General features: G+C 30.2%; 1 protein-coding gene across 1 annotated transcript in view; it reads right to left on the bottom strand.

The window, feature by feature from the left end:
- Positions 1-15,755, bottom strand: part of LOC145277809 (uncharacterized) — a 49,340-nt gene that overhangs the window by 12,716 nt on the left and 20,869 nt on the right. Inside the window, exons 6-9 of the mRNA XM_080129690.1 lie at positions 15,703-15,755; positions 9,467-9,594; positions 4,687-4,822; positions 1,037-1,164 (exon numbers count right to left, since the gene is read on the bottom strand). The exon at positions 15,703-15,755 is cut by the window's right edge and continues 83 nt beyond it. Coding sequence (XP_079985816.1) covers positions 1,037-1,164; positions 4,687-4,822; positions 9,467-9,594; positions 15,703-15,755 — 445 coding nt within the window. The remainder of the gene's footprint in view (positions 1-1,036; positions 1,165-4,686; positions 4,823-9,466; positions 9,595-15,702) is intronic.

Below are 15,755 nucleotides of genomic sequence, written 5' to 3'. Positions count from 1 at the left end.
ACTCTGATGAACTGCAAGCACTTGTACCCCCTAAACGTAAATACACCTGACAAACCCGACAAGCAGCTAAATCCCACCCCTTCACAGTAGAGATCCCTAGATGCAAGAGAGCCTTCTACTCCAGTAGTTTCTTCCCAAGAACAGCTAGACTTTGGAATTCCTTTCCAGGTATCTGCTTCCCTGACTGTACTGACATGCAGAAGTTCAAGTGCAACATGAACCAACATCTTGCTGCCCAACTTCCTACACTAACTTATGTCCCTGATAGTAGCTCCCTACAACAAAGTGGCAATGTGCCTTGTTTGGGGTGAAAATGCAATAAAAAAAAATTTTTTTTTAAGTATGTTTCTAATGACGTTATTGAATATGTGCAGCAGCATGGCAAGTTGTAAACGTTGGGATCAAAAGAGAGAAACTTCACTAGTTTATTTTTTAAATCACAACTTTATAATATATAAAAATCGATTGAATATTAACTCTATAATAATATATATGATATCTGCAAGAATTAAAATATCATATTTAAACGTATTTTACAATATGGCTACGCTGGGAGTCTCTGCTTAGCTTGGATAAATACTTTTGCAGTTTTAACAAAAGAGCTACAGTAATATCAGAACGTCCACATTAATGCTGAATATCTACAGAATGCCAACATCAATACATTACATATGAATCCCTTTGGAATTTCCACAGGTCCTGCTAATTATCATTATTGTTACTATTATTATTAAACAGAGTAATGGACCAATTCAAATATTTTTTAAATAAACAAAAAACCTATTAAAAGAGAAGACAGACAAAAGCATGCAACAAATGTTGATATTACAATAATATTTCTTTCTCTCTCTCTCTCTCTCTCTCTCTCTCTCTCTCTCTCTCTCTCTCTCTCTCTCTCTCTCTCTCATTATTTGCTCACTCACTCATTTTATTGAGATACATTTTACACACAGCACTACTTTAGTGTGCAAAATAAATTGTTATGAAGAATTCAAATTTTGAAATAAAAAGCGGCAGTAAATCATTAAATACGTACCTGGAGACCAGCATATTTAAAATTATGTTGGAAGCATAACTCTCGACACATTTTTATGGTCATGTTTTTATTGGATTCTTGAAATTGTAGAGCTCTGTTTTTATTGTCAGCAAAACATCCAATGTAACCTGAATGAAAAAAAATAATAATATCATTACTACTTACACAGACATCATCAATATTTTTAAGTCATTAGTATTTAGAAGTTTTAACTCAACAGTACTGGTCACATAAATTAATTTTAAAAAATATTCTTAGCGGTTACCGTATACAAACAACATGTAGGCTATGCGTGGGTATATGCTGTAGTAGTCATAAATATTGACATTTTTGTATGCTGTAGTAGTCATAAATATTCACAGTTTTATGCTGTAGTAGTCATAAATATTGACATTTTTTTATGCTGTAGTAGTCATAAATATTGACATTTTTTATGCTGTAGTAGTCATAAATATTCACAGTTTTATGCTGTAGTAGTCATAAATATTGACATTTTTTTATGCTGTAGTAGTCATAAATATTGACATTTTTTATGCTGTAGTAGTCATAAATATTGACATTTTTATGCTGTAGTAGTCATAAATATTGACATTTTTTTATGCTGTAGTAGTCATAAATATTGACAATTTTTTATGCTGTAGTAGTCATAAATATTGACATTTCTTTATGCTGTAGTAGTCATAAATATTGACATTTTTGTATGCTGTAGTAGTCATGAATATTCACAGTTTTATGCTGTAGTAGTCATAAATATTGACATTTTTTTATGCTGTAGTAGTCATAAATATTGACATTTTTGTATGCTGTAGTAGTCATAAATATTCACAGTTTTATGCTGTAGTAGTCATAAATATTGACATTTTTTTATGCTGTAGTAGTCATAAATATTGACATTTTTTATGCTGTAGTAGTCATAAATATTGACATTTTTATGCTGTAGTAGTCATAAATATTGACATTTTTTTATGCTGTAGTAGTCATAAATATTGACAATTTTTTATGCTGTAGTAGTCATAAATATTGACATTTCTTTATGCTGTAGTAGTCATAGATATTGACATTTTCTGTGATGTAGTAGTCATAAATATTGACATTTCTTATGCTGTAGTAGTCATAAATATTGACATTTTTTATGCTGTAGTAGTCATAAATATTGACATTTTCTATGATGTAGTAGTCATAAATATTGACATTTTTATGCTGTAGTAGTCATAAATATTGACATTTTTGTATGCTGTAGTAGTCATAAATATTGACATTTTTATGCTGTAGTAGTCCTAAATATTGACATTTTTTATGCTGTAGTAGTCATAAATATTGACATTTTTTTATGCTGTAGTAGTCATAAATATTGACATTTTTGTATGCTGTAGTAGTCATAAATATTGACATTTTTATGCTGTAGTAGTCATAAATATTAACATTTTTATGCTGTAGTAGTCATAAATATTGACATTTTTTATGCTGTAGTAGTCATAAATATTGACATTTTCTATGATGTAGTAGTCATAAATATTGACATTTTTATGCTGTAGTAGTCATAAATATTGACATTTTTTATGCTGTAGTAGTCATAAATATTGACATTTTTTATGCTAGTAGTCATAAATATTGACATTTTCTATGATGTAGTAGTCATAAATATTGACATTTTTATGCTGTAGTAGTCATAAATATTGACATTTTTTTATGCTGTAGTAGTCATAAATATTGACATTTTTATGCTGTAGTAGTCATAAATATTGACATTTTTTATGCTGTAGTAGTCATAGATATTGACATTTTTTTATGCTGTAGTAGTCATAAATATTGACATTTTTTATGCTGTAGTAGTCATAAATATTGACATTTCTTTATGCTGTAGTAGTCATAAATATTGACATTTTTTATGCTGTAGTAGTCATAAATATTGACATTTTTTATGCTGTAGTAGTCATAAATATTGACAGTTTTATGCTGTAGTAGTCATAAATATTGACAGTTTTTTATGCTGTAGTAGTCATAAATATTGACATTTTTGTATGCTGTAGTAGTCATAAATATTGACATTTTTTATGCTGTAGTAGTCATAAATATTGACAGTTTTTATGCTGTAGTAGTCATAAATATTGACATTTTTGTATGCTGTAGTAGTCATAAATATTGACATTTTTTTATGCTGTAGTAGTCATAAATATTGACATTTTTATGCTGTAGTAGTCATAAATATTGAAATTTTTTTATACTGTAGTAGTCATAAATATTGAAATTTTTTTATACTGTAGTAGTCATAAATATTGACATTTTTTATTCTGTAGTAGTCATAAATATTGACAATTTTTTATGCTGTAGTAGTCATAAATATTGACAATTTTTTATGCTGTAGTAGTCCTAAATATTGACATTTTTTATGCTGTAGTAGTCATAAATATTGACATTTTTTATGCTGTAGTAGTCATAAATATTGACATTTTTATACTGTAGTAGTCATAAATATTGACAGTTTTTTATGCTGTAGTAGTCATAAATATTGACAGTTTTTTATGCTGTAGTAGTCATAAATATTGAATGGGTCAAGGGGACCCGTTGAGTGGTAATTGACCGTGACAACCCGACCCTCTTTGCGTTTGGATATTTATTGTCTTTACTGACGAGGGAATTTAGTCTGAAATCGTTGGCTGGAAGAGGGGTGGGCGACGAGGCTCGTTCAAATGGAAACCTCTTTTCTCTTCAATAATTGTAAAGGTCGTTTTTTATCATTTCTTTTTTTTTTCTTTTGTGTCCGGGCGTTCAGAGTTCAGCGGGACATTACTGGACCCCCCCCCCCGAAACAAAGGCGCGACCGCTGACCGGTTGACCATCACTCGTGGGCGTGTTGGGAGGGAGGGGTTGCAGCCAACCGATATTGATAAAATGTGAAGTAAAGATCAGCACACTCACACTTGGCCACGCGTCTCGGCGACACCCCATTTCCCCCGAGGACACGCGCCTCTGAACTTTTTCTTCCCTGTATACTGATGATAGAAAAGCAAAGTACTTTGTTAAAAAACGCCAGCCCGATCTGTATACCTAAGTCAGTTGTGTATATGCTATTTGTAAAGTTGAAAGCAATAATTATTCTATGTTAAGAAAAGCCAGTTAAGTTTTGACTTCTTTTCTTTGTTTGTAAACGCCATTGTTGAGTGCAGTCTATTTTTCAGACGGCTCAGTTGACAGTTTGGAAGCCGGATCAAAGGTGCAAACAGTGAACGGACCACGGCGGCAGGGCCGAACTCGACCACTAGACGAGAATACAGGTAATGCGCCAGGGATCGGCATCGGTTGTACCTATCACCCAAGCCTGTGCATCTGAGCAGCCCTGTAGGGATTACATATATACAAAAATCTACCAAAAGTACCATGCAAAGTTGCCTTCCTACTCTTCATTTACCCATTTCGTCACCTTCATCTCTCCTTTAAGCTTGTTGTATCATCCAGCAAGATACACAAAATGTCCCAAGAATTTTATAGCTCTAGTAATGAACAGTGACAGAGTGTTTATTTTATTTTGTCTATTTCCACTGACAGATCGCCTTAATTTAAGAAAAAGAAAAATGGATTCAAATTTTAAGCATTTGTCCATAAATAATGGATTTGAAAAAAAGTTTTAAAAAATAAAATAAAGCACATACCCCCAATGTGGTAGACAGAAATGACATCGACTCCACCACACCTGGTTAATGATTCTCCTGCACATTCCTTGTCACATCCAGATATTGTATTGTTTTCATCATCAAGTTCATTCATGCAGATGCAGATATTTGAGTCCTAAAATAACAGATTGAAGAAAAAAGTTTTATTTATTTATGAACTTCTTTTTTATAAATGTAATCATTAATATTTTTATTCATAAACTAATTTATTAATAAATTTCTTTTTTAATAAATTCTATTATTAATAATTCCATTATAATTAAATTTCTTTATTAAGAAATTTCTATATTAAGAAATTTCTTTTTTAATAATATTTATTTAATAAATTTCATTATTCATAATTTCTTTATTAATATATTTCATTATTAATAAATTTTATTATTAAAAAATTTCTTTATTAATAAGGTCCTTTTAGTAATATAGTTTTATTAATAACTTTTATTGATACAAATTTCCTTATTAATAAACTTCCTTATTAATAAATTTCATTATTAATAAATTTCATTATTATTAAATTTGTTTACTCATAAGTTTTTTTACTTGTGCACGTTTGTTCCAATTATTAAGGGTACCAGTATTTAAATGTCTATGCATTAGCGGTTAATATGTATATACTTTTTTTCTGTTAGCATTAATGTCTCCTGCAGACAGCGATGCCATTTTGGAGAATTTTTGGAGTGTTCGTTTATCTAGGGATTCCGGAATATAAGAATGTCAGCTCTCAACCAATGAGATTATGCAGAATCTGGCTGGGAAGACGTTATTATTAATGAGTTGGAGAAGCGTAAACTAATGGTAATATCTAAGTGTTTATGATCAAGTTACAAAGGGTGAAACCTCATATCTGTCGAAAGTGAAAATTCCTCCTGGTGATGAATGGAGGCGGTGGGAGGACTTCACATTTAGAGGAAAATATAAAAACCACTTCCTCTAAAGATGGTTGTGATTGTGATAGTATTTCTCCTAGGATGAAATTTAGGATTTTATTATAACAATTAAATGTGTCTAAACTGTCATTCTAAAGTTACATAAGATAGTGACTAATAGTGTAGACATAATAAATTTGTATAGGGCATCCGTTGCTGCAATCAAAATATTATATAATGAGATGAAATTTATTAACAAAAAAAACATATTAGCAATAAAATTTATTAATGATAAAATTTATCAATACTGCAATTTATTAATGAAGAAATTATTAATAATGAAATTTATTACTAATGAAATTTATTAATAAAGAAATTATTAATTATAAAATTTATTAATTATGAAATTTATCGATAATGCAATTTATTAATAAAGAAATTATTAATTATAAAATTTATTAATAATGAAATTTATTAATAAAGAACTTTAGAATTAAAAATAATTATTGGGTAATAATATTGTAAGCAAAACATTTATTTACAATGAATATACTAACAAATAAATATATTAACAAAATATTGTTTTACATAGAAATTTATTTATAATGAAATTTATTTATAATTTTTTATTTTATTATTTTTATCAATAATTAAATTTATTAGCAAAATAATTTATTAATAATTAAATTCATAATTAATGAAATTTCTAAATAAAGAAATTTATTAGTAATGAAATTTATTTATAATGAAATTTAAATTATTAATAAATTTCATTATTAATATATTTTTTATTAATAATGAAATTTTTTATTAAGAAATTTATTAATAAAGAGATTTATTAATGATTTAATTCATAATTAATGAAATTTATTAATAAAGAAATTTATTAGTAATAAAATTTTATAATAATGAAATTTATATTATTAATAAATTCCATTATTAATATTTTTTATTAATAAATTTCTTTATGAATAAAGTTCATTATTTATAAATTTCTTTCCTAATAAATATTTTTTTAAATAATTTCCTTTATTAATGAATTTTATTATTTTATAATAAATTTCTTTGATAATATATCTCTTCACTAATAAATTTTATTGTTGATAAGTTTTTTTAATAAATTTCCTTGTTGATAAATTTAATGGCAAATAATTCTCTTTATTAAGAAGTTTCTTTATTAATAAATTTCTTTATTCATAATTTTATTATTACAAAATTATTTTTTCATAAATTATCTTGTTAATAAAATTCTTTGTTTATAAATTTCTTTATGAATTATATTTTTTATTTAATGATTTCATTATAAATAAATTTCATTATAAATAAATTCAATATTAACAAATTTCATTCCTAATAAAATTCAATAATAATAATTGTCATTATTAATAAATTCTAGTATTTATAAATTTTATTATAACTTAATTATTTATTAATAGATTTCATCATTAGTAAATGTTATTATTAATTAATTTTATTATAAATAAATGTCTTTGTTAATTATTTTTTAACAAATCTGTTTGTTTATAATTTATTTTCAAATATTTTTCTTTGTTAATAAATTTCTTTATTAATATATTTCATTATTTATAAATTTCATCATTTATAAATTTTATTATTAATAAATTCATTTATTAATACATTTCATTATTAATAAATTCATTACTAATACATTTCATTATTAATAAATTTCATTACTAATAAATTTCATTATTAATAAATTTCATTACAAATAAATATCTTTATTTATAAATTTCAGTATTAATATATTTCATTATTTATAAATTTCATCATTTATAAATTTTATTAGTAATAAATTCATTTATTAATAATTTTCACTATTAATAAATTTCATTACTAATAAATATCTTTGTTAATAAATCGATGAATTACGATTGTAAATTGTGTTTTCTTTAATGTGAATATTTGTATCTTTAGAACAAATGTAAAAACATTCTGATGAATACTCCAAATATCAAACTTAAATAAAAAAAAAAAAAGATGCATCTCTTATCTTGTTTTTTTTTTATTCTAATGTATAAGGTGAAATCTCTTCTTTTTTTTTGTTATCGTTAGCTTTCTTCTTACAAATCGATATGATGATGATAAGGAGGAGGGGGAGGAGGAAAAGGAGGGGGTATATGGTGCAGTTCCACACAATTCTTATTCATTGGTTCTTTTGATGGATAATGCTCCATGTGAAAACGAAATGTTACATGAAATTGTCCACCAGCTCCCAAGCCAGGTACAGAAGGGGAGCAATCCCTGATTTTGAATGTCGGACTATGCATGTGTCATCTGTTATTTGTACTTCAAAATTGAAGACCTTGGAAATGAATTAAAGGTGATAACTTTGATCTGGTTCAAGAGAGAAAACTGCTGAACATTCTAAGCTAACATCTTGAATGGGTGAATAGGAGTTTTAGAGAAAGGAGCAGCTCATTCTGCAATATAAACGAAGTAGCTTCTGTCCTACATATAAAATATAAATAAAAGAATGAAAAATATTCTTTTCAATTGAATATATACGTTTTGTATCTAAACAAAAATAAAAAGAAAAACAGATTGATATTTATTGGAGCGGTTTGATATATAATCTTTATATGAGAAAAAGTGAGCAGAAGTAGAAAAATGAGGTTTTTTTTTGTTTTGTTTTTTTTAAGTAGAGTTTGACAATAAATCAGAAATGCCAATGAATCATTGCTATACAACCAGTTATATGCTGGTTGAAAGAAGCAGTTCGACTTAGAGTAGGGACGAGCTAAATTACATTATTGTAGAAATAGACAAAGTCAAAAGTATGTTCGTATGTTGGGATGAAAGGTGAAAGTATGTTGAGTGTAGAACAGCTGAAAGTGAAGAAAGGGGTCGAGAAAAGTTAAAATTGTTTGAAACAAAAGAAGTGTTGCTATGTCCATATGTAAGTAGACAAGCTGTCGCTATATTTAAAAAAAAGTTTCCTGACTTGTGTTGCTCATTGAGATGCCAGTAGTCAGTATTTCCTCATCAAGAATATGTGTAGCAGTTTCTGTGTTGAGAATGACATAGGTTTCTGTGGCAAGTTGGGGCTCTCACTGCATCTTATTGAGGAGAGCACAAGGGCACTTGCTTATATAGATAAGACAAATATGTGCCCGTCTCCAGGAGGCGATCTCTTTCTGATTGGCTGATGTTTAATATAGACAACCAATCTAAATTGAATATTTTGAATCAATCAGTATTAATCATTTCAACCAAGTAAACATTGAATATTTCAGAGATCGTTTCTCAACAGATGATGATAATAATGCAGAGGAGGAGGAGGAGGGAGGAGAAGGAGGATGAGAAAGAAGAGGAGGAAACAGTGTAGTTCCACACAAATTATCATTTGGCAAGGTCCAATTAAGGAATCTGAAATGCAGAATGACTAACTAAATAAAGTGACACTTTTGCTTTTACAATATCATTTACTTCCGGTTAACAATGCAACTTTTTTACATGCAGATTATGCATCTACAATTTTTATTCGGATAAAAAAGTTAAATCAGCAAAAAATCATTTCCTATTAGAATTAAAATTAAAAAAAAGCAAATCACGTTTTTATAATTTTAAAATCATAAATATGTTTTAATTTAATTTATATTCTTTTTAACTATAAATATATTTTGTAATTTTATTTATATTTTAATCATTTTTTAAATATAAATATATTTTTGAATTTAATTAATATGTTTTATATATTTTAAAACTCTAAATATATATTTTTTTAATTTAATCAGAAGTTTTATGAAGATTTTTTTTTATGTAAAAACAATGTACTTTGCAAGAAATAAACTTCTTGCAAAGTAAATTTTTTTGTAAGAAAGAAAGAAATAAAACAAAAACAATGACCTCTAAAACTCTGGATTTACACTTACTGTGAGAGCTGCAAATTCAGTTCCATACTTTTGGCATTCGCTTTTACAAAAAGGAATCGTCATGTTTTCATTTTTAAACTGCTTAACAATGCTTTCATTTTTAGCCATTTCAAAGCATCCGAGGTGACCTGTAAAAAATAAAATAGTTTTATCTATCTCCTTAACACAGTAGAAGGTGTGACACAAGGTCAGAAAGTGGAATTTGAAATCAGTACCTTAGAAAAGGAGTATTTTGAACGAAAAAATAGGTAGGGTAGGGGCGCCTCAGACGATTAACAATCATGTAACTCCTTCTCAAAACAGGAGAAAATAAAGCCTGTGAAGGTAAACCTTTTAGAACTGCACAGAATCATACAGAGAAGACGCCACCGTCTAAAATGTCGGAGATTCTGTTGGTCTAATGTGAGAAATGATGCCACAAAAATTAATTTATTATTTATTTGTTAAAAAAGGGCAGATCTAATTTTAAACAAAAGAAGATCAAAACATTTAGAGCTACAGCTTGACGCCATCTGTATAATTGGTTGATTCAGTGTAAAAATGGGTCACTTCGATTTTATAATGAAACATGGCAGGTCTCATTTGATAGGTTAGACTATCATTTTCATTTTCTAATCATGTATTTTTACAATTTCTCTATCACATTTACTATTAATAAAGTGTTAAGTGAAAACTTTTCTGTGCGTTTGATCTGTCCAAACACTAAAAAGTGAAACATTTTCTGTGCGTAAAAAGTATGAATAAATAATCGTGTTGTATCTTTTGATATAAAATCGGTTCCAAATTCAAATAAAATAAATATAAGAAAATTTATCTTAATAAGAAGCGTTAAAAACACCACACAAACTTCTCTAAAAAAAACTGTGGTTCTTAAATCGATAAAAAAATCAATGTTCATTAAAAAAAATACGTTTGATGTCGATTTCAACTAAAAGCAATGATATCTACTGATTTATCATGTCTCAATTAATTGCATATTACTGCATTATTTAATAAAACAAGAATTTCCAAGCCTTTTTTTTATAATAAACACTTCGTCATATTTGTTTGAGACACATGATGTAAAAACAAGGGAAGTAACTCGTATTTTTAAATTGGCCTAAGATTTCCAGTTTGTAGAAAATAATTATCTCCCTTGTTAGGATAAGACCTCTCTGTTATATTTTTAGCAAAACTTTCAATTTTTGCTAATTTTCTTGGAAAATTATTTTCAATAATTAATTTTCTACCTTACGTTTTTCGCAATTTTTTATTATATTTATTATTGCGACATGACAATTAAATAAATAATACTGGTTTTACTTGAAAGTCAATATTTCGATTTTCAAATTTCACTCTAATAATGAAGATGCACCGAAACTGTTAAAGATTTGGAGCTAACTTATGAGAGCCGATTTCTACATTGTATAAAGAAAGAATACAAAATCTCAGCTGTGCACACTTGTATCAACAAATTGTAAGCACAACAAAGTATTTCAAGTAGCGGTTTGAATAACATACGCATTCTTCACATCTAATAAACACTACTTAAACCAACTTGTGGGAGAAAATATGCACATAATTAGCTATCCATACTCATACATCAGCAGGAGCTGGAATATGCTGAAAATATTACAATTAAAATATTTCAAACTTCCAACCCCTTTATAACTTCGGATGTTTGGTAAATAAAACGTATATAATTTATTTGAATTTGTTAATTTATTTAATTTGAATTATTTCTTCTTTAAGGAGAGATGTAGGGTCATCGATAAGGTCACCAAATTTAAGCACTTCTGACTTTTTCCTTTGAGAATAACTAAAAGAAAAACCTTTCCAATATCGTCCTTAAACTCCTGACACAAAGATGTTTGATATTATTAGGATCAATTAAGACAAAAAATCCTATGTTCATTTTAGAAATATAATCAGCTTTTTCCTTTTTATTCTTTTTGTGTTTTTTGCTTTTGGGTTTTTTGGGGTTTTTTTAATAAAGAAAGTTCAGGGAAATTCTACTATTATTAAGCAATAGAGTGTTACTACTGCTGAACAAAGTAAGATTATCAGGCATATGTGTGCAGTATATACATTATGCATAAGAATTAAACTTGATCGGAGAAGGTTACATGGTAAAAATGATATGAGAATGGATGTGTAAGTGTTTAATACAGGCTTAGATATGATGTCTTCAGAGGAAAATTAAACCTGGACATTTTAAGGCTGGATATAAGTGCAGAACCGGAGACTTTGTTGGTTTGGTCACATTGAAAGAATGGATGAGAATGTTTTGGTTAGTGAAAAATGAACACTGTTTTTAAAAAATGGGATTACTCTGTACACTTCAAAAAACTTGTTGGAATGGCTGCAGGGACAGTTTCACAATTGTCTCATCAGATGTGTGGTCGTGAATGACTCACATTTGCTTAAACTTAATCGCCAGATTTTATCTGGCGATTAAGTTTAAGCAAATGTGAATGAATCTTGCTTTCTGGGTTGTTGGAAAACTGCTTCTGTGGTACCAGTATTCAAGAATTCTGGCGAAAGAACTGACCCATTAAATTATCGCCCTATTAGCCTCCTCCCACTTTTTGCCAAAATATTTGAGACCTTAATTAACCATGCTCTAATCCAGCACCTTACAGATGCTAAACTTCTGACCGACCAACAATATGGATTTAGACAAGCCAGTTCCACAGCAGACATCCTCACTGTAATCTCTGAACGCATATACCATTCACTGGACAAAGCAGGAGAGGGCAGAGCGGTAGCTCTAGATATATCTAAGGCTTTTGACAGGGTATGGCATAAGGGTCTCCTCAGGAAGATTAGATCATACGGTATCACTGGTAGAATACATAACATAATTAAATCCTTCTTAGATAAGAGAAAAATCCAGGTTGTCCTCGACAGTCGTACATCTAAACAATATGATATAAATGCGGGAGTGCCCCAGGGATCTATCCTTGGACCGCTACTGTTCCTGATATTCATAAATGACCTCCCCGACAAAATTGCCTCTTAGATTGGTATATATGCTGATAACACCACACTCTATAACAGGTATGACAGGAAAACAAATGAACATATATCTAAAGTAATGGCAGAAACACTAGAGGATGACCTCCAATCAGTAGTGGAATGGGGACAAAAATGGATGGTCACGTTCAATGCCGCCAAGACTAAACTTGTTTCATTCAATAATTACAAGAAACCTTCTCTACCACCTACAGTAATGGCCAACGACTCTTTATCTGAGAGTACATCTTTCAAGCTCCTTGGCCTAACGTTCACAGGAAACATGAGTTGGAACAATTACATCGAGGGCATTGCCAGGGCCGCTGCAAGGAAGGTAGGCTCTCTCTACCGTGCTAGAAAACTACTAACACCCGAAAGTATCCTGTACCTCTATAAGGCAACGATTCGCCCATGTATGGAGTATTGCTGTCATATTTGGGCTGGTGCATCGGCTACTAGTCTCTCGCTCCTTGACAGGGTTCAAAAGAGAGTCGCAAATCTGATAGGCCCTAAACTGGCATCTAAGCTTCAGCCTCTGTCCCATCGACGAAACGTTGCATCCCTCTGCCTGTTCTACAAGTATTTTAATGGTGAATGCTCTGACGAACTGCAAGCATTGTGCCCCCACGACGTGAACACCCTTGACAGACCCGACAAGCTGCAAAATCCCACCGCCACACTGTAGAGATCCCTAGATGTAAAAGATCTTTCTACTCTGGTAGTTTCTTCCCCAGAACCGCTAGACTTTGGAATTCCATTCCAGGTCCCTGCTTCCCTAACTGTACTGACATGCAGAAGTTCAAGTGCAACGTGAACCAACATCTTGCTGCCCAAATCCCTACATAGTACCCCAGTAGTTGTTTTCCCCTGATAGTAGCCCCCTACACCAAAGTGGCAATGTGCCTTGTTTGGGGTGAAAATGTAATAAAAAAATTTTTTTTTAAATCTGTGAGATCGCCTCAAAGATAATATCCATAAAAAATAATCCTCAAACTCTTCCTTAACAATCAAAATCAGGGAATTACCAAGAGAAGGGTGCATCAGACAGTTTCACATGTCAAAACTAGATGTGCTTCTTATTGGACAGCAATAAAACAAAGACTGTTGGTTATTTATGAGTGTAACTTGGTGGACAAGCCAGGTTAAGATTTAAGTTTATTTCTACCAAATATGGTTGGATTGCATTTTGGGCGTGTCACCCTGTATAATCCATATACAAAGAGTTTGAATGCAAATTGAGGAAGTCAAATATAAAAAGACAATTAAACTTTAGAAATCTACTGTAGAATCATGTTATTTTAATAGAAAGCAAGAGAATGGCAACTGTATCATATTATGTAAACACTAATTTTAGAATGTGGTGGTTTGGAAAATTGAGTTTTATCTTTTTTTACATTAAAGACGTTTCATGAAGATTTGGTACATGTTTGTCTTAAGCCAAAACTATACTATAACTGCTGTACTCTCTTTCAGTGCTCAATTCGGGAAGGGGAGCAGTATAGTATCTGTTCTGTTGTCATAATACTATCCTCCTAGATATTACCTCTTCTAATTTTTGAGGTGGGGGGGTAGTGTACGGTTGTTCGTCATGATATCATCCTATCAGAAATTACTGCCTCCATTTGTTTTGTTTTGTTTTTTATTTATTTATTTATTTATTTTTGGTGGCGTATCCTTTTCAAGGATTACATACTCATTTTTTGAGGTGCGTGTTGGGGGGGGGGGAGTAATATCTATTCTGTTATCATGAAACAACTATTTTTATACTCATTACCTCCTCTTGGGACGAGAGGTAATGTAGTATATATTCGTTTGTCACATATACTAGCAAATCTATGCGATCAGAGGGAACATATTTTTACTAGTTTGCATAAATAACGTTTTTATGTCCAGAAATGGGCATTTCTTTCATTTCATTGTATTAACATTGCATTCATTGGCACAAGGAAGCCTTCGTTTCTGTGTTCCTTGCATCGGCTATGAGTAAAATAATACGCTATTCTTGATAGATCGTTTAAAACATGCATTGTATTTCGGTAGGCTGGTGCATCTGCTGATAGTCTCTCGCTCCTAGACAAGGTCCAAAAGAGAGTCGCCAATCTGATAGGCCCTGAACTGTCATCTAAGCTTCAGCCTCTGTCCCATCGACGAAACGTTGCATCCCTCTGCCTGTTCTACAAGTATTTTAATGGTGAATGCTCTGACGAACTGCAGACACTTGTGCCCCCCACGACATAGACACCCTCGACAAACCCGACATGCAGCTAAATCCCACCCCCACACAGTAGAGATCTCTAGATGTAAAAGATCTTTTTACTTCAGTAGTTTCTTCCCCAGAACCGCTAGACTCTGCAATTCCATTCCAGGCCCCTGCTTCCCTAACTGTACTGACATGCAGAAGTTCAAGTGTAACGTGAACCGACATCTTGCTGCCCAAATCCCAACATAGTACCCCAGTAGTTGTTTTCCCCTGATAGTAGCCCCTACACCAAAGTGGCAATGTGCCTGTTTGGGGTGAAAATGTAATAAAAAAAATAAATAAATAAAAAAGCCACAAAACTGTTGAGATTTTATAGAATTCACAGATTAAACCGATATCAAACACACACAAAGATCAATAGACATACCCGTGACTCGTTGGGTCACAACCAACCACTATCATTATTTATTCTACTTCGATTTCATAAACTGTGACTTATATCTATTAAGACGTTGTTCTTGCATGACTAAAGTCTTCTTGTTTCTATATACTTACCACCATTATCATTATTATATTGAAATATTATTAAATTATATGATTAATGAAAATATATCTTCTTGATTCTTACCATCATTATCATTATTATATTGAAATATTATTAAGCTTTCTTATTCTTATAGAGAAGTAAAGATGCTTGTTATTTTGCCTTCTAACTTGCATATGTGTTTGTGGTGTATATAGACACATGTATGTAAATTAGCAATGATACAAAAAGAGAGTCACTCTTTCTTTAAATGTTCACAGAAATATTCAAACATATTGAAGAGTAAATGAATCAACATGGAATCAAAGAGAATAACATGATTTGTTCAGTTAATTATGTCGACTAATTAGAACAATTAAAACATTTTTTTTTTCAAACATAACTGAAGCTAAGACATATTTTAGCATGTACATTTTGCTGTTAAAGAAAAAAAGCCTTAGGGGACCAAACGTTAATTAACTCACATTTAGTATAATGGTGTATTGCAAAAATACTTACTTCCGACTGTATATACAGATGTGCCATTGGTTCCTCCACAGATAGTTTTTTCA

Source organism: Euprymna scolopes, chromosome 6 (assembly GCF_053919585.1).
Source record: "Euprymna scolopes isolate OS-2025 chromosome 6, ASM5391958v1, whole genome shotgun sequence".
Classification (NCBI taxonomy): Eukaryota; Metazoa; Mollusca; class Cephalopoda; order Sepiida; family Sepiolidae; genus Euprymna; species Euprymna scolopes.
Note: the sequence above shows the minus strand (reverse complement) of the source record. Positions and strands in the feature narration are given on the sequence as shown.